Source organism: Neopsephotus bourkii, unplaced genomic scaffold (assembly GCF_033783945.1).
Source record: "Neopsephotus bourkii isolate Nb327-2 ecotype Australia unplaced genomic scaffold, CSIRO-AGI_Nbou_v1 NB_1248, whole genome shotgun sequence".
Taxonomy (NCBI): Eukaryota; Metazoa; Chordata; class Aves; order Psittaciformes; family Psittacidae; genus Neopsephotus; species Neopsephotus bourkii.
In genome coordinates, this window is record NW_026901733.1 from 5,374,179 (window position 1) to 5,396,312 (window position 22,134).

A 22,134-nucleotide genomic window follows, 5' to 3' on the forward strand; every position below is an offset into this window, starting at 1 on the left:
GTCTGTTTTTGAAAGGAAGGACCTATCTGAACTTGTTTTCTTAATGACACACAATGTCAGGCAGCGGCCCCATCATCACCACTGACCACTTCTTGTGTAATCATCACCCATATGCTAAGTGGCACCCTGCCAAAATTGTCACTTGGACTTTACTGACCACCTCACAGTTCTCCTGCAGGTATTTTTGCTCCTTGTGGAGGGCAATCAAATTTCTGTCTCAACCCTTGCTGCTAAGGAGATGTCTTGATGGGCTTCCTTTCCTTCTTCATTATGTCTGTTGGTCTTCTGTTCCACTCGTGTAGGTTGCAGCAGAAGATTTACGGTATCTCTGTCTCCAGATGTACTGGACATAATTCTTTTCAGGTGTGAAAACAGTGCTTTAAATCCAAAATGTCACAATATTTAAAGGAAAGCTGGATGATCCGTGCAGCTTCCAAACAGATGCTAATGGAGTGAGACTGCCTGGTTCTCTCATGCCCCATCTCACTGATGAATACTGATAAAGGCCAGACCTGGCCCGATTTATCATTTTCGTGCTTACCAGCAGCTCACATTCTTTCAGGAAAGGTCCATGTTGTTTTCAGGATGTTCCAAGGCACTCTTTTGCCCAGTTCACAGACAGATTTCCACATGCATACTCTACTCTTAAGGCTTCAGGGCACAAGAATCACATTTCTGTGGTTTTGTCTCATGCTTTTCTTTATGGCCTGCACTGGTGATGCCAGTCATTATACTGTCCTGGTGTTTCTTATTCAGTAACACTGTACGTTCTGTTTACTATCTTTATCTATGATCTAGACAAGGACATCGAGTGCACCCTCAGTAAGTTTGCAGATGACAGCAAATTGGGCAGGAGTGTCGATCTGCTTGAGGGTAGGAAGGCTGCACAGAGGCATCTGGACAGGCTTACAACTTGCTTGTTTAAACTTTTAGACAAAGAGTGTCAGATGCCTGGCATCCTAAAAAAAATCCTAAAATCAGACACGTATGGTCCTTTATTAAAAAAAACCCCACAAACCAACAAAACCCCAACCAAAACCAGAAAGCCAAACAAAAAAAAAAACCCAAACAAACCCAAAACCTTCTTCAAAATCATGTCTGTCTTCAGAAGTGGAGACAAACACTGAATGCTAGTTTTGGTGGTGAGGCCCTTATAATTCTCCACTTGTATGAATAATCTTAGTTTTATTACATAAACTACTTAATCATCTGAAGTGTTATTTTTCAAACTGAGCTTCCATGTTTTGTAGCCATGCTTTTGTTCTAGCACTTAACAGATGAATTTTGCCAGTTGAGTTTTAAGTAACATGACTAGTGAGGTAATTCAGGCATCTAGCTTCTGATCCAGTAGTATTTGTGCTTGGAATTGACTGCTGGTGCAAAGCAATAGCATAGTAAGGTATAGACATCGTCTCACAGAACAAGCACATTATCACTCATGCTTTACATATTATTTCTTTACGTAATAGTATGCTTTACGTATTATTACTTAATTCCATATGACAGGTTTGTGCACTATTGTGAATAGGAAATTTTGGTTATTGCTTGGTAGTTCATGCTGAAGTCAGCAAGGCTATTTTCATGAATTTAAATACCAAATAGAGCCCAAGTCTTCTGAATCAAAAGCAAAGAAAGTCAGTCTTTTTATCTAAGCAAAGGATACAGGATATGATACAATGCAAACCTGAAGCATATTATTTAACATTACGTCGTTACCTTAAAAGTGGCTGCATATAATAAGCTTTCTGGGAGTTACTTTGAACAGAGTGATATATGTGCACATTTTGGCACCAAAAGGTGTTTCCCAGTGGTTTGAACTAGACTTCAAGTTTCATTCCAAAGGAGTTGGAAAATGATACATTAGAAAACATCCTATTGGTGCTGTTCTTTACTCTGCAAAGGAAATAACATAGGAAACCCTTTTCCCACTTGGTTTCCTGTAATTTTTTTGAACTTGTTGGTGTAATTCCACTTCCTTCTTCCAAACTGATTTATGTAATCAGTACTTGATAAAGCTCTGCTCTTGAAAAAGCTACTCCAGCTTGAATTTCAGTGTGAGAGCAAGAGACCTTACTCTTCCTGTTATTTTTTAGTTCAGACTTGAAAGGGAAAACTGGGAGTCAGACAGAAGTGCATGGTTGTTAAGCAGAGCTATCACCAAGACATGGACTTCAGAAATCAGAAACTGTAGAGAGACACTTTTTGATTTATCTGGTCTTGAATTCCTTTTCAGCTTCCAGCAGTGATGACTTTCTTAGCACAGTCTTTCAAAAGTAAATCACGTTAGCTCATGATCACCTTGTAATCTGTTGGTTTAAAATGGGGCCATCAAAATGAGAAGTTCTCATAAAAAGTTCATAGTCTCTTTTCCAGTTACTACAACTTTTAAAAGTTGCCCAAATAACCCTTTTGCTTTCCTTTGTTTTTAAACATGGACCTTCTCCCAGTAATTCAGATGACATGATTTAAACTGACATTAGTCACTTGGGATGACTTACAGAGAATGTATCCATGAAAAAAAAGAGCCATAAATGGGGTCAGGGGTAACTTGCTGTTTTATCACATGTGTACATTCATTTTCTTCTTGCTAGGCACAAGCAAAACACAAAGGAACGTTTCAGAGGCCCTGGTCCCTCTTCTTCATTTTGCAAAATAGGCATATTTCTGAAATCCAGACTTGAAATTTGGCATGGCCACAACTTTGTGCAAAAAACATCCTTTGTGTTACCCTTTAAACAAATAACTAATGTTCTCTCTTTTCCTTTTTTTATTATTTTTTTCTTCTCAAACAAATCTGGACAGAAAAGCCTGTGACCTCTAAACACCATCTACTCTCTCATCCAGTCCTTAGTGATACTGTTATGACTGTAATGATCATGATGATGCCATAGCACTGAGGTTTTTGAAATACAGGTGGTGGCATGTAACAGTGGGGCAGAGCAAAAAAAGAGATGTGATCCCCTACTTTTAGATTTCCATCCTAAATATGAGACAAGTGATTAAAGTGCATTTTGATGGGCAACACAGTGTGTGGAAATAAGCATAGAATCATAGAATGGTTTAGGTTGGAAGGGACCTAAAGATCACTCAGCTCCAAGCTTCCCTGCCACGGGCAGGGACACCTTCCCTAGAGAAGGTTGCTCCCACCCCTATCCAACCTGGCCTTGAACACTGCCAAGGATAGGTTAGCCACAGAGTCTATGAGCAACCTGTGCCAGTGCCTCACCACCCTCACAGGGAAGATTTTTTTCCTAATGTTTAATCTAAATCTACCCTCTGTCAGCTTAAAGCCCTTGTCCTGTCACTACCTGCCCTTGTAAAAAGTCCCTCTCCAGATTTCTTGTAGGCTCCCTTTAGGTACCGGAAGGCTTGCTCTAAGGTCTCCCTGGAGCCTTCTCTTCTCCAGTCTGAACAAGCCCAGCTCTTTCAGCCTGTCTCCATAGTAGAGGTGTTCCAGTCTTCTAATCATCTTTGTGGTCTCCTCTGGAGTTGCTCCAGCAGGTCCATGTCCTTCTTATGTTGCCGGCCACAGAGCTGCATGCAGTCGGGGCCTCATGAGAGTGGATTAGAGGGGGAGAATCACCTCCCTTGACCTGCTGGCCATGTTCCTTTTGGTGCAGCTCAGCATACAGTTGCTGAACAATGACCAAAATGGTAACCACAGCTGCCAATACTCACAGTGTAGAAGCAGCTTGACCTTTGCCAGGACTTTTGCAAGAGTTTTAAGGATGGGTTTGAAGCAGAAAAATCAGGTACCTCTGCAGAGGCTTGTGAGGAGCCTTTTAGCAAAATGGGGAACACCATAAAGTGCTTGTTTTCAAAGCTTGCCTGTCTGTAAAGGTAACATGTTGGACGGATGAGAGTTAGCATTTGGTTTCTCCAACATGAAATGACAGATTATAATTGACGGGGGAGCAAGCTGTGAGCAGGTTGGAAAATCAGGGCAAGCAGTTCATGTTTAATGTGATAGAGCAGGGGGAGCAGGCAGCCAACACAGGTGTTCAGAGAAAAAAGGCAGCATCCTCTCTGGTTTGCACTAGCAAACCTGGCATCAGAAAAGTGCCTTCCATTTGTCAGGGTAGAAGCAAACCTGCTGTCATATAAGGAGGCCTAGCTGAGAATTTTAGGTCTACCGGTGAATGGGGAAGCTGTCCATCAGCAGCATTAAGGTAAAGAATCAATAAGCTTTGGGCACACACCAGATGTGGATCTGAATTTCAGGCCGCTGTTGCTGTCTCCAGACTGTTTATCACAGCCAACTCCACCCGAGCTCACTTTTCACAGCCACTTCCTCTGTTTCTGCTGAGGCTATTTTGGTGCCTCTGGAGACAGTCCAGTGGCCACATGACTTCCTCCCCAACAAAACATATTCTCCCATTTCAGCTTGATTAGGGTTTTTTTCTCTCACAGGCTTCAGAGCTATTCCTTGGCAACCGTTCTCACAAATCAATAGGTTCAATATCTGTATGTAAGCACTGCATCATATAGATGCACCAGGATTTAGTCTCCTACTAGAGCTGGAATTCGTGCATTCAACTAATGAAGGCAATCATAGCACACTGTTCCTTCCATACAAATTCTGCTTTTCAGGAAGTGTCCTGTTTTTGAAGACAGCCAAGACATATATTGTAAAAGAGAAAAAAATAATGAAACAGAAATACACTTTAAATAATGCCTGTCTGTTATCATAGATCATTGCAATCTTATGTTGCTTAACTGGTCTTCAGCTGTTTGGAGTGTAATTAAGAATTAGTAGCTTAATCTGTACTTACAGCTGTTACTTGCTTCCAGTATATTCCTCATTCTTAACTCAGAAAAGCTAAGGAGCTGCAGCTGTGCTATGTTCTCAGTAAAGCGAAGTGATGAGCTAGAAAGCAGGTCCAGGCAAGACTGTGTGTTGTCTTAAGACATTTCACAAATTTGCAGTGATTATGTTTTGTGGCAATGAAGGTTTCAAAAGAAAAACACACAAATTTTGTGAGAAACATTGAGTACATTTAAATTTTATTTTTTGCCTACCCCAGTTAATAAAATTTAAATATTTGATGGGTTTGAACTGAAAATAAAACTGCTATTAAAAAGCATTATGCTGGCCATTAAATGCACTGTTTCCTATTAACACAGATACAGTATTGATTTGGAGATGTGAGGACAGATAGTCACCCTTAAAATAGTTCTGTTCCTGTTCCAAGAACTTCAAGAGAAATCACCATCATTCTGATTTTAACTGTCCCTGACATTTTATGAGTAGAAAAAAAGAGAAATAAGATGGTTTTTATATCCCATTGTAATTGCAGTTCTTCCAGGAATTCCTAGCTGCAAAAGCTGATGGTGGCCAATAGCAGGCATTTTCCCCAATGTGTTTGTCATGGTTTAACCCAACCAAACAGCTTGTTAACTCACTCCCCCCCTTCTACAGTTCGACAACTTTCCTGCCTCCCCCAGGCTCAGCAATGCCCCCAGAATTCTCTAGTGACTGCAACTGGGCTTCTTTTAGCAAGAAGAAAAGAAATGTACGGTCAGACTGAAACAGGGGCTTACAGAAGGGGAACCCTTGGGGAAGGCTTAATCTAGTTTACCTCAATGTTGCTGCTGGTTAGATGAGTTGTCTCTTAACTTCCCATCCTTACCTCTTTCTAGACAATAGATTCACTGTCATCCACTTGATATATAGCTTAAAGAAAGCATTGCTTGCCTCTCTGGGTCAAAGTAACATTAGTAGCAGAATTCACCCTTGCTGCCAGTGTGGGACATGTGTTTTATACAGGTTATAAAACATGTATAAAATGGTAACATGCATAGTAAGACAGTTTCCAGAGTTAAATTCAGGAATGCCACAGTGCCTAAAAACAACACTGACATTAAATGGTGTTTTAAAAAGCTGGTTCAGCATGTATTATTGAACAGAATATGAAATACAGATTGTTTTGCTCTTCTCCCCACCTCTAAAATAGTTCTGTGTTAGAAAAAAGTGATATATAGTGCTAAATACACAGAAAAATAGTGCTCTGAAATTAGGACATCGCAATCTGTTTACAGTACATAGCCTGCAATATTGTATCTTTTAGGTTTTGATTCCTTACAGAAAGAGATGTCTGCCATTCATCTCGTTAGCAGTCTGCAAGTACAAATAGAAGTCAGCTGCGAATGGAATATTAGAACGGCTTCTTCTCTTTAGGACTTGATGCACTTACATGTAAATAACACTGAAAAAAAAACTCCAGACATTTGGTACTTACATATGTCTAATTATCCAACATGTTGGATAAATATTATTTGAGACTCTTCAGTAAGTTATTTCTGTGGAAGATAAAGGGTAATCTTAATACATTTGTTACTGCAAAGTCTACCTAACTAAATTTGTTATTGCAAGTGCAGAGTAGTGAGCAATTAATGCTTCATTTTGAGTCTTCTCAAGTGAAATTAATCAGGCTTGCATTTTCTATACTGAAATTGTTGAAGAGAAGACTGAAAAGCTCAAAGCAGCTGCAGAGCTCAGAAAGAAGAAAGGGCTGAACTTGCACTGAACATACGATATTGCCCCAGCTTTGCTTCCATCTGTGAATACAACATCTGCTTTTGGGGAAGTTAAATGAGAAACTGCATAAATCAATATAAAGATTGTTTCTATTTCCAAGTGCAGTCCAGGGCACAGTATTTGTGAAAGAGCATTGACAGGAGGGGTCCATTACTGGTAGAGCACAATTTTAAATTCAAGATCATGATTAATTAAGGAGACCAAAGGAAAAGATATAAGAGATTATCTCATATGTTAGTATTTAATGATAACTGCTAAAGTAAAATGCATGTTACTCATCCAAGTACCTAGTAGCATATCCAGTAATCATGATACATATATCTGTGTATTAATAAATAAAATATGCTTTTTCTTGACAATTTAGAGTTAATAATTTTAATATTATTCTCTTTAGATGACTATAAATAGTCTCCAGAACTTGTATAATGTCCATTAATCTCAAGTAGTATTCATATACTCAATTCCCATATGAAATCCTATTTGGTAATGGGAAGAAAAGGATCGTAGCTTTTTTACAATTAGACATGAAAATAATCCACCAAACCTAGTCATCAATAGAAAGCGTTGTTGGTATTAGTAATTTCATTCAAGCAAACGTGCCATACAACGAATTTGTACTGAAGTGGCTGGTGTCACCCATAGATTCACTTTAGCAGAAAGAAAATTTCTCTAACCTGTCTTTAAGCTATTAATCATTAGCACTGCTCTGCTCTGGAAGCATAGAGTCTTCCATTCTCATTTCCAGTGTTTGATACTTGTGAAACAATGGGATTCAGTTGGGATGTATCTCTTTCTAGTGTGCACCACTGCACCACTTTCTGTACATACAAAGTCAAACAATGTTTCAGCTCCCATTTCTCAGTACCATCTTGGGCAGAGTGATTAGTTTTTAAGTGCTGGGCTTATTGAAGCCGAATGGTTCATGCATAACATAAAGAAGAGAGGTTCTAGCCCAAGGACTTGACACAGACTAAGCAAGCTTTGTTACAAAAGCTTAGCTTAGAATGAAAGTATAAGGGAAAAAAAGCTACATTTACAATTTTGCATCATGCAATCAAAACAACTTGAAAGGCAAAAGTTGTTCTTGGTTGCGTCCAATACTTATTACACATCAAGCATATAAAAACCAACATCACCATGGTTTAAAATTTATTTATATGTGTGCACACATTACAATCTCACCCTCCAGGGAGCTACTATGTTTTCTTGAAAGTTTATAGCTCACAATTACCAGAGCCCAGTGTCTTACATTTTCCTAACTGATTTCCAGGAGGCCAGTTTTGTCTGCTGCCTCTTGACGAGCCACAGTGTTCCAGCTCCCTTGTTAAACTGAAGACACATACATAAACAAGACTCTCCAAAGTTGCCCTAATTCCTCAGTGGAAGTGATGGGATACTGAAAAATGGAATAATGAGAAATTTCAGCAGCTGAACGGTTTACAACCGTCTGTGCTTTTCAGATGGCACAGCTCTTCCCTCCAACAGTAAATGAGAGGGCCAGGGCTCAAATTCTTCCGGTAATGTGAATGACCGAAGAAAACTTTGCCAAGCCCTGCTCTGGGTAGCAGAGCACTAGATGCTGAGTTTCATACGATCTTTAAGGAAGCTGAAGTGATATCCAGGCTCAAAGAAACATGCAGGAACGTGAATTTTATTTTAATAGGGAAGACAAGAAGAGTGAAAGAGGCATCCTGATCATATGTATGTATTTCTTTGTGTTTGAAAAGAAACATTTCTGCTGCCTATGAAATCAAATCAGATTGAGCACTTTCCCTCTGAAAGGCTTCCCATATAAACCCACAGCTGTAGGCTTCAGCCTGTAGGATTTACTTCCTCCCCTGGCTCAAATGATGGAAATTCATCTTCTGTTTTGTTTCTTTTGCCTGAAAACTAAGCAGTACATGCAAGCCTTTGATCAAAACTGAATGCTGAAAACAATTCTGCTGCTCCTCCTTCGCACGAAATAGTGCTTACTCACAGAAATATTCCTTTTGAAGTTGCTTTGTAGATATCAGAGAAATGCATGGGTCCGGAGGGCTAAGAGATACTGTACTCGTTGAGTAAAAGCCATACTCTGATGTCACCAAATACAGTATTTCTGAATGGTCTTTTATGTGGGTTTTATTTCAGGGTTCTGTAAGAGTTTTTTTTTTTTTTTTCTGCTTTTTTATTCAGTCATAAAGAGAACCTCAGGGATTTCAGAGGGATTTTTGAGAAGTTCAATTATGAATCCTAAAAAACACCAGTGGAAAGAAATACTGATCCACTAAACAATACAGTTAAAGACAGAAGACACATTAACTGTCTGCATTTTCCTCCCAATATTCATAAGACGAGAACAAGTATTTCCCAAGTTTTTAAATAGCTGCTTACTTAGATCACCAGAAAATGGCCCCATCCCACATAGGATGCAAAAAACCCAGTGATCCACTATTAAGTGAAGCTGTTCCAGATAAACTGTGAGCCAAATGACCCTGGAAATTTAGTACCCAAGTTGCGTGACTCAAAAATCTGTTCAAAGCAAGGCATGGCTGCAGGCCTTGACTGTTGTACTTTAGTAACCATAGTAACATGGTCTCTGGAGACCTAGTGCTAGTGAATTTTCCTTTATTTCAAGGAAGAGTAATAAGAGAAATGTGGATTGGAACTTGTTTTCTGTCTCTTCCCCCCCCCTTCTTATTTTTACTACGCCATGACCTTGACCAAAATATCTTTGAAGTATTTGCTGGCTGATTTTCTGCCATGGGACCAGGAAAAAAAAATCAGGATATATAAAGGATCTTGCCAAAGGAAGTCCTACCTTCCTCAAAATATTTGCCTTCATTCCCAAAGAGAACCTCTTGACTAATAATGTTTCGAAAACTTCTTAATGGAAGGAACTGATAACTTTCATCTCCCAGCTACTGCAGGCACCAGAATAATGTTGTACTTTCTTTGAACTGACAGATTAATTGTTTTTTGTTTCAGTAGCAGGTGCAGCTTTTCGTGAGTACATAATTGGATGTACATGTTCTTGCAAAAGAACACAGGCCCCTGTCTGGTGCCAAGCCCCTTTTTTTTTAATTCTTTCATTTTTTTTTTCCATTTGGGGAAAAAAAAAAATAGCCACATGATTTCATTTGTAAAGTACAATGTCGAAAACTCATGTAAGTGTTTTTAAAAAGCCAAATACAAACAAACAAATGTTCACAATACATACTTAAGGCCTTCTCACATGTTTCAGCTATTACCCTGCATTAGAAATTCCATCTGTCATTGAATCCATATGGTTTACCAACTGGCAGTTTATAACCATGTATTTTTTTCAGATTTGAAGTTAGTTGTTTTTTGTCGTTAAAGTTTTAATGGCCAAGCTCATATCTTGGTCTGTGTTTCTATGTGCTGGGTGTGTCCCCTTGTGCACGTGTAAGTATGTGCAAAATTGCTAATGGTTGTAATAGGGTGCAAGTGGACTTATTGATTAAAACACACCAGTTGTACATAAAGCAAATAACATGAACGCTGAGCTGTGGAGTTCAGTTATTTCCTCCTCTAAATCCAAAAGCCCTGTTACAGGTTTTCCATTATTTCTACTGAAAGCTGCCTTCACATTGTTTATACTGAGAAAAGCTGCCTTTACTTCTCTGTGTCATCCCCTCTGTGTTTTGGGCAGACACATGCTTACATTATGAAGCTGGTCCACATCCTCTTTCCCTTTTCTTCCCCCCAGGTTATCTATTACCCAGGTAGATGGCTGCTGTGGTTCTGACACAGCACACCATTGCAGCCTCCCTTTCACTGGGAACGAGAGAAAGCTATTGCTGAGAACCCTATTTCAGCAACTGAAAGCGTTTAAAATCATAAGTGGGGCCATATACTTTGTTGTCCTGTTTCATTTGTAACTTAGAACAAAAACGCTGGGAATAGTTTCTGTTCATTCTTATGGGCTGAAGCCGTCTCTCTTTTCCACTCAGTCTAACAAATCACTAAGAGTCTAGCCAGAATAATGGAAAATTTCTATGCAGGATTACTGTAAAGGGGTTTAGTATGGAGCTGTATATGATACCTGAGAGATTTATCTGAGAGGTCAGAAGAGGTCTTTTCCTACTAATCTGCAACCATTATTGCCCACTTCTGGGGAACCAGACCTGTGTTAGCAAACAGATTCTACCTCCCTGGCTGCAGCAAGCAGGTAAGAGAAGCAAAATTCTCAGCCCAACTCTGATTCTATTCAGAGTGCTCTGTACTACAGCTGTCAGGTTTCACACTCAACTGTTTTAGGGTATGTACTTTGAGGTAATATTGAAAAAACAGAAAAATTTGTAGTCATAGGTGAGAATCACTGGTTAGGAAGTTTTACTCCATGTCCAGCTCGTGTCTTTTTAGTGTGTCTGAAGCAGCAGGTTTCCCAGATAAAATGAGGTTTAGACACATGGAATTTGTGTTAATCCTCAACAGCCTCATGTGGGTCCATAAAAGTTGTTGTTGCACCAAAGTGGGTTTTTCTTTTCCTGCCTGAAGGGTAGAGCATCTGATGTCTGCATTTGGGGTCATGAAAAACAGGCAATCCTTACTTAAGAAATCTTAACTCAGGAGAGAACATCAGCATTTTGAGAACAAAACAAAGTGGGGGAAGTTTGGAATTCTCTTCATTTACATACATCCCTCAAATCCATACTTATTTCTCCTAACCTAAACACATGGGTCCTTGAAATTTTCCTCCGCTTCTTCTTTCCTCTTGCTCCCTCCCACCCCTTCTTATATGTCACAACCTCACAGATGTAGCTGCCAGTCCACCGATCTGAACCCTTAGAAATGGTCCCATTTCCCCTTCCTATTTTAAAACCTGCTGCAGCTGGTCCAGCCTGACTCTGGCTCTGTGAAATGAAATCTTGTGTAAAGAAAAATCTGCCCACCTTCACTGTGGGGGAGCAGGTCTTAAATTTTAAAAGTAAAAACTCATCTCTTAGGGTATGTGTCTAGGATGAAGAAGAGTAATTTTTGGATAGGGGCATTTATTTCTTTATTCATAAAAGCAATCGTTTGCAAAGGCAAGTGCTCCCCAGCTATTTCTTACAGGGGCTGAAAAATTCCAGCTTACCTGCAGGACCAACCACATTTAAAGGATGCTCAGCATGATACATGTGAGATTCTTTATTAGTATTCAGATCCTATGGTCATTTTGTTAAGCCTTCCCAGATAGAACTTGTTGTATTTATTTGCATAGGTTAGGAACATTTCTTCCATTACAAACATTTCTTTAATGTTTTAAAGTTCTACCTGCTCCAGCTGCACAGGCAGGACTGGAGATCTTTTGGAACATGCATGTAACAGCCACAGACATGAAGGAGCTACCTTAAATGTCCTATGGTTATCTTTGTGCAAATTTTTATTCTGTACAAATTAAAAGGCCTGCTAGATGTTCAGAATGGAATAAAATTCCTAACATCACATCAGTGATGGTTTCATTGCTGTGAAGATGAGTTCAAAGAGACAAGATGCCAAAAATGCTTTCTTGTCTCCACTTGACACTGGACATGGATATGACAGATATCATCTATGGAGGCTCCTCTCAGTGCAGTGAAAGGCACAGATGTGAATATGTAGAAATCTTGACACATTGTCTTCTGGTTACTGAGGTGCTAGGATGAATCTGGGCATTATTTAGATCAGAAAATAGCAGCAGTCCAGCAACTTTGTGCACTTGGAGAGTCAACTGAGATAACCAGTGTTCAGCACAAACCCAACTGGGCAGAGATAACCCTTGTTCTGGAAAGGATCTGTATCTTTAGAGCTGACCTGGGCCTGGCAATGATTTGCACTTGACTATTCTTAGCCATGACTCGTGGTTAGCACTGACTTGGTTGAATCAGTTGCTGCTACAGCCCTTTCCAAAGGTAGGTGAGCCACTGCAGTCTCTCCACTACATTTCTCCAGTCATCATTTAACAGGTTCTTTGAGACATAGAGCCCCTGACCGTCTGTGGTCCCATTGGGCCACATTTCCAAAGGTGCTCCACATTTCTGATTGGGGCCGAATCTTCTGAGGAGGTCAGTCTATTGTGCACTGAACTCTTGAAATTCTGCCCACCATTGTCACAGTGGGAACAGGCTTCGAGCAGTCTTGGAAATCTGGTCCTTATTTAGGAACCAAAAAGAGAACCAAGCTCACAAAAAATATGTCAGTGTGTCTGGTTACCAAGTGATTGAAAATCTGCCCTCATTGTGCTTCAGGATTAACTCAGGATTAATAGGCACATTGCTACAACAGTAAACTGAAAAAAGGTGAAGCAAGGATAGTAATAATGTAGCTGTGTTTCATCAGCAGCCATTTGAACTGTCATCTTGAAAGCCCTCAAAACATGAAAGGATCATCTAAACAACCTTGGAATACAAGCCTGCTGGAGTGAAGATATGTTACCGCGCCTTTACCAAGGGAAGAGAGGCAAAATTAGCCAGTCTGCAGGCAGCATGATGATCTTGATGTTTACGTCATGTAGTTCCTTTAATCCTTACTTGTTAATTTATATATTATTTATTTAATCCTTATTTTCCTGGTTACTTTCCTTACATTGCTGACTCCATAGGAATAAATTCAGGTTTTCTTCTTAGACTAAACATGGATTCTCTATCAGTGAAGCATTTATTTCCTACTTTACATATTCATTGCATTTATGCAGTTATGTCACACAGGTATTTTCATAGAAGTGTATGAAAATAGCCATGCATTAAATTACAAGTCCAGTTTTAAAGTGAGAGCTACCACAGTACATGCATTTAATTTTCTTGTTGGAGATTATTATATTATCTATATGTATCAATGCATGTACATTCAAAGCAATTATTATGGAATGTGATGTTTTAAATTAAAAGCAAAAAGCGTATTTGGCACTTGCTATTAAGCTTTTAATGATATGAATGAATGATAAAATTTAAAGTAGATAATCACCTAATAATGTAATATGGTAGTTAACACTGAAATTACTTGTCCTAACTTTATTAAAAAAGAGGAAAAACTATGTTCCATATTGTTATTCATCTTTCATGTTAGGAAAAAAGGCCTTTCTGCAAAATTTGATGTCCAGCTTGTTTGCAGAGTGATTTTTTTTAGATTTAGAATATTCTTAAAATTACTACATTTTATACCCATTTTACTCTTTACTTTCTGATTATTTTTAATATTGTTTTCCTTTTAGTCACTGAACGGTTTTGCGTTGGTGGTGAGTGCAGATGGAATGATATTTTATGCGTCATCAACGATTGTGGACTATCTAGGGTTTCATCAGGTAAATATATTAACTAATATTTACAATACATAGCCACTCTCATTGTAATGACTTTCTTGTAGTTACTCCTACTAACTGGCTTTCTAAAATGCAGCACTTAAGCTATTTAGCCTTATCCTTCTACTGCTGATTAGACATATAGTATGACTGAAATTAAGTTATTTTACGATGTCATTTCAGGATAAATTTCTTTTTTGATCTGACAGGTGAAGATGAATTCCATGTAATGTTGTTGCTTTTGTAAAGTTTTTGTTAACAGTAATGTAGTAATGTAATCCATCATAAAAATAAGATTTAGCTAAAAGTTTCTTTTCAATGTCAGTATAAGGTGCTGCTATACATAGACGTTTAGACATGCAGACTGGTTGCCTATGCATAACAAATACATTGTAAAGTCACAGAATAACATAACCATGTATTTGGAAAGGACCTCTGGAGGTCATCTAGTCCAACCTCCTGCTCAAAGCAGATCCAGTTAGTGCAGGTTGATCTGGGACTCATCAAGTTTTGAGTTTCCATGACCCCTCTGCGTGACGTATTCCATTGTTTAACCACCCTGTCCATAATTTTTTTCCCCTGCTTGCATCAAGTCCCAGTTTCCCATGTTGCAGCTTGTGTCTGTTGCTTCTTGTTCTCCCACCTTGTTCATTTGAGAAGAGTCGGGCGTTGTCTTCCTTTTACCTGCTTATTTGGATTATATAGACAGCAGTAAGTTCTTCCTGAAGTTTTCCCTTGAGGCTGAACAAACTGTTCTTCTCTTCTATTATGTCATAGCTCCAGCCCTGTTAGTGCAGTGGTAGTGTTCTCCTGGGCTCACTTCTGTATGCCAGTATCTTTCTTTTCCTGGGGTACTCGAAATTAGAAATTTTATTTTGTTGAACTTAGCCCATTTTTACAGCCTGTTAAGGTCTGCGTAGCCATCCTGCTCTCCCCAGTTGGTACTCGCTGCACACCTACAGAAAGTGCACTCTATCCCATTGTTCACTAAACAAGAAATTAAATGGGCTTGATCCCAGCATTAATACCTGGGGCATGCCACTTGTCACTGGCTGCCAGTTGAACCTTTTAAAGATTCCCATTTGCATATGCACAAAAGAGTTAAGAATAAAAAGAATCATCTTAGGATATGAAACCAGAAAGCAGATGCTGTAAAACAGGGGCCTCTGAAATAACTTTCCTCAATCAGTCTTTGCTCTGAAGATATCCTACACCAGCCATTATTTTCAGTAAAGTATCAATCTAAAGATAAGTGTCTGCCCCACTACACTTCTAAATGAAACATTAATTGTTGTAATTATTTCAGACTGATGTAATGCACCAAAACATATATGATTACATTCACGTGGATGATCGCCAGGATTTCTGCAGACAACTGCACTGGGCCATGAATCCTCCCCAGACGTTATCTGGACAACAACTACAGACAGAAACAGGTGGGATTGTATATGTTGACTGGAAACATAGGCACCACTGTACAAAGGTTGAATTGCACTCAACCTATGCCCATGTCTATTCTGTGTAAAGTCACATTTTTCATTGGAAAGCTGCATAGTGGCCATTTATAATGTTATTGTCCCATAGATGATGTTTCTTCCTGATCCTTAACATTTCTAAGGTAGTGTGTGCCATTGAGGCTACAAAGTTGATAATCCTACAGTAGCCTTATGAGGTTCTCAGGAATACAGTCAGAAAACTTTGGTACAAGTTCTTGCAGTTTATATTTTTTGCAGATGTAAGAGGAACTTTGCAAGCTTTTGTAGGGGGTACACAGAAAACAAACTAAAAAAGGTGCATGAATATTTCTAACTATAAAAAATAACAAATGTTTGGAATTTTTGTCATAATACAGTGGAGAATTCAATGCCTGAGTTCATACTTCTATACAAATAAATATTTCTGTCTTTTGGAAAATACTTATTTTAAAAGGTATGCACATGTGTTGTGGTTTAGATCCAGCCACAACTCAGCACCACAGTCATTTGCTCACCTTCCATCCCATTTCTGGACAGGATGGGGAGGAGGATCAAAAGAATGTAAGTCCTATGGGTTGAGATAAGAACAATCCAATGACTGAAGTATAATATAAAACTACTACTAGTAATAGTAATTATAGTAATGATAAAGGAAATAACAAGAGAAGAGTATAAAAATAAAAGGGGAAAGGGAAAAAAAACCCAATAAACAGAAGTGATGCACAGTACAATAGCTTACCACCTGCCAACCGATACTCAGCCCAACCTGAGCAACAATTGGTCACTTCCTGGTGACTCCCCCCAGTTTATATACTGGGCATGACGTGCTGTGGTATGGAATACCCCTTTAGCTAGTTTGGGTCAGATGTCCTGTCTCCCAGCTTCCTGTGCCCCTCCTCACTGGCAGAGCATGAGAGACTTAAAATGTCCTTGATCAGTGTAAGCATTACTTAGCAACAACTAAAACACTGGTGTGTTATCAGCATTGTTCTCAGACTAAAGCCAAAACACAGCACTGCACCAGCTACTAGGAAGAAAAATAACCGTTACAGCTGAAACCAGGACAACTTGTAGTCCAAAACTGGAAAATGTTTCATTAAAAATCAAGTAGGCAACAGATGAACATTAGCTTATCAGTTGTTGTTAATTTGTTTGTTTTTTTTTTCCTGACATTAGTATTTTTCCTTTCATTCTGTTCCTCTTCCTAAGGTATTTTTTGTGATCTCTGATCTCAAAACCAGCAACATCTGTTACCCTGCTTTGCATCATGAAAAATCACAAAAAATCAGGAAATAAAGAAAAAGTCAAAGTTTCTGAAGAAACTCACCTGAACCCCATTGTAGGGCTTTCCTACATTTTTTTTTTTTTTTGGTAAAAGCATATGCAGATGTATCTATACCTGATGCAATCTAATATTTGCCCTTCCATAAAGTAGGCTTTATCAATTTCCATAACAGTTTCTTCAACTGGCTACAGAACATTTTCATTCTTTCTTAGTGTGATCTGATATATATTGCTTCCCCTGTCGTTCTAGGAGAAGAATACATTCTCAGTAAATTGTTTAAAGCACAAGAGAATGACAGCATGACAACAGATTATTCTTCCTTTTTAACTCGTTGTTTCATCTGTCGAGTTCGTTGCTTGTTGGACAGTACTTCTGGTTTCCTTGTAAGTATAATTTCACTTAGAGAACTGTATTCATGACATACTAGATTTTAATCACTTCATATGAAAAATACTTCAACACAAATATTGAACATAAATATTGTGGAGAGCCATGGACAAGACACACTTCTCATTTGCTGTGCACTAACAAGAAGTACCTGAAGATGTTAATGCATAAAGACTGATGGGAGAAGAGAGGTTGTAACATTTGAAACTGAAAGAATCTGTAGACTTCTGTGTTTTAAGCTCTTTTGAACGCTATCTGTCCTCAGTTTGTATTAGGCCTAGCACAATGATGGCAAGCCTGAGTTTCAACGATTGATGTGTAAGCACAAAGTACTTGCTTTAAGAAGAAGCAATAATAATGATACCTTTTCCCTTTTTGCAAAAGATCTTTTAATAATAAAAAAACAGAATTAGAAAGTCTCTCTCATGCTCCTCAAATACCTTTACTAGGAATGGCTCATTTCTACAAATAACTTCCCCATTTTCTTAGTAAAGACCAGTGTTGTTCCTTTGACATACAATGACGAAGTATGGCATCTGGAATGAAAATCAAAGTATTAGCGTGAGACAGGAAAATGCAACTTCTGTTTCAGATGCTCATTTGCTGGAAGATGAGCTTATTTGGTGCAGGTCTAAACAGCAATTCAGTTAGTCATTTCTGCATCCCTGTTTTAATCTTGGAGCTCTGGAAAAAGCCCAACTCAAATGGACTGATTTTTCTCCGGTCATTTTTTTCACTGAGAGGAAGCAGCTTGCTGCTCAAGTTAATAATTTGATCTCTGCCTTCTGATTATGTAAAGATTTGAGGCAGGGACAGATAGCTTCTTCCAAGCTATGTGCTTTGAATCTGGTCATCTTGGGCATATCTTTTGCCTTGGCATCTGCCTGCGCAGCCCTTGGGTTGTGCCAGTCCATATACTTCCCAGAGAAAGTGCAGGCAAGAAGAAAGAAACTCAGGAACCGTTTCACTGGAGAGAACAGAGCATGGAAAACTAAAAGTTCCAGCTTCAGAGTGAGGCACAGAGGAAGTAACTGTTTGCACCACCATACACTGCCTGTACAGAACATAACACAGAACTTCTACTTTAAATACACAGGAGAGACAAAAACAAAAACCAGCCTTGAATGTCTCATTTTACTGTTGATAGTACCTCCACTCACCATGCCTCTGAAATGGCATGGTTTAAACTGCATGTAGAAAATGAGATTCCTAGTTTTTCTCCCTGTTAAACAACATGGTCCATATGTTATATTATCATTTCAAATGTTTAAACACTAAATGCATAAGATAATTCTTTTTCTTTCTTTTTTTTTTTTTTTTTGTGAAACAGACAATGCAGTTCCAAGGCAAACTAAAGTTTCTTTTTGGACAAAGGAAGAAGTCCTCATCAGGAACAATATTGCCACCTCAGCTGTCATTATTCTGCATAGTGGTACCACTTCTGCTTCCTTCTGTGACAGAGATGAAAATGAAAAGCCTACTTGTGAAAGCAAAACACAAAGCTGATGATGCAGCAGCAGTGAATACAAAGTATTTTCAAATTAATCTTTTAGCTGTTATTAAATTATACTATGGGCTTTATGTTTATTAAGCATGTAAAAAGCACAAAGTAGACTAAATGACTCCATTTTAAAACTTTTTTCTTAAAAATGTGAATAATTTATATGGATTAAATTACATAATACATAACTATGTTATAATAGCCTTAATATACCTTATATATAACACATGTTAAGTATTATATTACTATATATATAATTTTATAGAAAAATTGGAATTTAGGGATATCTTCCTAACCATCAGAAGTTACCAATGCAGTAATTCATTCTACTGGTTGTAAAAGTGGAAAAGAAAAGGTATTTTTACTAATAGTTTTCAAATTTCAGTATTTTTACTAATACTTTTCAAATCTCAGTATCTTCTGGTAGCACAATTATTTGGACTTGGATATTTTCTTATTTCCTTAAATATAACCTTATGGAAATGAGGTCTATTGCTGTGGAGTAAAAAGCTCATCAGTGTCATTGACAGCATCTTAATTTGGCTTTTAATTAGAATATGCTTATGTATGTGTGGACTTACTATCCAGATGGGTAATGTGGGTCTCGCACATGCATCTTTTTTACAAGAATTAAATTACTGGAAGGCTGATTTAATGGACTATGCAGGTTTTTGGTATACAGTTGAAATGTCATTTCCACTTGCTGGTTTTTCCATGGCCCAGGTGAAATTAATTGATGATCAGAATTCAGTTCCTAGAACAGAGGTGCTGAACTTAAGTTTTGCTAACGAGCTGGATGGCAGCCAAGGATTTGACAAGAATGAAGCAGGCATTTAACTTCAGTGTTTCCTTTGGTTCAGGCCTGAAGCATTCGAGCCAGGGATAGTGGGCAAATTTATACAGTAATTTTTTAAGTGGTGGTCTTAATAAGGGGAAAAATTGGTAAAGCAGTGTTATGGACTTAGCACTGTTTCAAAGCCTTAATATGCATTTTGGACTAAAGATTGGAAGAAATCCATTCAAACTATACGATGATTATTGCAAGTTGAAGTCATGCTAACTCTTAAGTGCATTGCTGGTCAGTGTGATGTACATACCTCGAATATAACCTCCATAGGCAGAGCAGAATATATACAGAATTTGTCTCAATTGAAGCTGAGATTTATTATTCCAGATATAGTAAGTCATGAACAGAATATTCCTAAGCACAACTGTTCTTCATTGAATACATAATTTCAGTCACACAATAGTTTGAGCAACTGAATAATGCAGGAAACAGGGGTAATTATTTAGTACTGGTTACTATATACTTCAAACATAATTTTTTGCAAATGGTCAATAGCTTGAAGATCCCATCTTTCAGAGTCTATGATTCTGACAAGGAATTTTCCGCATTTTGTCTTCTACAGCTCCAGTTCCAAAAGTAATTCAGGGCTGTGTGAAGCAGCAGATTTATATGGAAGAAACAGTCATCATGAAGGTGCTGCTTTCACTAATGTATTACAGATTGCTGAAAACCAAATCAAAGGTGTGTCTGCAAAGTACTCCTGGATTATATACACTGTATGGAGAAAGAACCTTGTCTTTTCTTTTCTCCTGTTAGGTTTTTCAGGTTTTGTTCCAAATGCTGTCTTTTTTCTTCTTTTTATATCCCTTCTTTGAAATAATAATAAAAAAAATTGTCTGCCTCAAAAGGTACTACTGAATCAGTTTGCTATTTCAGAGTGGAAATAGATACTGTTACGCCAAGTTTACAGGTATATAAACAACACCATAAATGCTCAATTTATGTTTTCCTAAAAATGGCAGCACTTAATTTAGTAAGATTATGTGAAAATCTTAATAATTAATGACAATATCTGTCCCTCTATGAGGAAAACTGGATGATATTTTACACATCCTATTTTTTTTCCAAAGATCATAAACCAAAGAAAATTAGAATGTATTGTCTTTAAAACTCATGATTTGCTTGCAGCTTTGACTCATGTTTTTCCAGCATTTGGCTGTGGCAATATTATGAGAGTCTATGCTGTATTTCAGGTTTTACAATGGATAAAATTTTGATGGTGACTCTACCCCAACGGGCAACTTCTTCTTGAGCAGAGTTGTGCTCAGCCTTCTGTCATACCTCCTGAAAGTCTCTAACTTCTTTAAAACCATTCCTCTGTTATGGCACCATTTTTCATACACACTTTCTTGTTGGTTAGTTTTACTACAGAGAGGGAAAATTATAATGAACGAATAGTACTGCAAAATCCTTGGTTACAGTTTAGTGCCTCATTAGGCTTTTCCAATTATTTTTTAATGTAATTTGCCCTGTTTTGTGACATGTTTTAGCTTGTACTTTCCTATGCTGATGATAGAGCAGCAAAAAAAAAACCATGTGAGCATTCACCTATAGTTTAGGTATGAAAAAATATTAAATACTGCTTGTATTAAAATAGATTTTCTTTTAAATTATATAGCAAAGAATAATGGAGAAAATGGCATTTCTCTAGTCAAAGTACAAAAAAGTGAAGATCACTGGGTCTGGGTTCAAGCCAACACTCAACTTCTGTATCGAAGTGGTTGTTCAGAGTATGTCCTTGCCCAACAGCAAATGTTAAAGTAAGTATATTTTCCAATACTAAAAGCCACTCTATGTTTCAGCAAAATAATGTATTCTTCATGTATGAAATCTTTGAAAGGCCTGTCATGACCTAAGACAAGAGCTGAATGAGGATTTGCTTTACTTTTGAAATGGGAATCCATTTTTATCTTGGTTCGTATGAAATGGCTGTTATAATCCTAAACAGTACCTTTTATTTTTCTTCAGTTTTCTTTATTCCTGAAGTTGAATGTAAATACACACTAAACCAGAATACTTCAAAGTCAAAATGCTTAGCTATTGATATGTTTTTACTTTCTTGCACAAAAGAGTGTATTTTGTGGTTTTGTTTTACGTGCAGCTGAAACTCTCTGCTGATTCAGTGTCCTAATTTTTCTACTTTTAAACATTTGATGCTGTTAAGGTTTGTTTTGGTTTGTTTTTTTTGTCTTTATGAGTCACAGTCAAGCTCATGTTTTTAGTTGTGGATGTTCAACCTAATCTAAACAGGAACGCTTCTATTTATTGTATGTTTGTAGATAGATACATCTAGTTGGTTGTAGGCTCAGCCTTGGATTCGAAGCTAATCTCACAGATTTGCATTCAAAGAGGACTTCCCCACTGTGTTTTACCCTTCCCTCCCAAATCAGCTTTTCTTCCTTCCCCATGGGATTGCCTGTTCCAGTTCTTGTGGGCCTTGTTGAGGCATCTCTTCAAGCTGATCTGAGGGAAGATATACCGAATGGACTGAATGTGCAGGAGCCAGGTGTACATAGCCACCATCTGGCCCAGTGGAAAAAATGTGGCTGATATCACCAAGTCAGGATGTCTCACAGGTGGAAAAAATAAATGAAAAAGTCTTTGAACTTGCAGCGTAGTTATCCTTTGCAGGCAGCGTATCACTCAGTATCCACATGAACAGCTGAAAAGATCCCACCTGAGGGTGGTGGAATTCTTCAACTTTATTGGGACAGCACAAACATCGTCTTGCTGTGTGAAGGAATGAACTTCTATTAAGGAACAGATTAAAAGTAGATGTTTCTTATATTCAAGTCTCTACTTCTAAAATGGTTTTTGTGTAACTAAGCATGCTCTTTGAT

General features: G+C 38.1%; 1 protein-coding gene across 2 annotated transcripts in view; it reads left to right on the forward strand.

Annotated features, from left to right (window-relative positions):
• Nucleotides 1-22,134, forward strand: part of AHRR (aryl hydrocarbon receptor repressor) — a 90,896-nt gene that overhangs the window by 62,549 nt on the left and 6,213 nt on the right. For both annotated transcript variants that reach the window (XM_061364749.1, XM_061364748.1), the window contains 6 exons: nucleotides 13,713-13,802; nucleotides 15,106-15,235; nucleotides 16,809-16,942; nucleotides 18,277-18,476; nucleotides 19,857-19,975; nucleotides 20,913-21,054. In XM_061364749.1, the coding sequence (XP_061220733.1) occupies nucleotides 13,713-13,802; nucleotides 15,106-15,235; nucleotides 16,809-16,942; nucleotides 18,277-18,476; nucleotides 19,857-19,975; nucleotides 20,913-21,054 (815 nt within the window). The remainder of the gene's footprint in view (nucleotides 1-13,712; nucleotides 13,803-15,105; nucleotides 15,236-16,808; nucleotides 16,943-18,276; nucleotides 18,477-19,856; nucleotides 19,976-20,912; nucleotides 21,055-22,134) is intronic.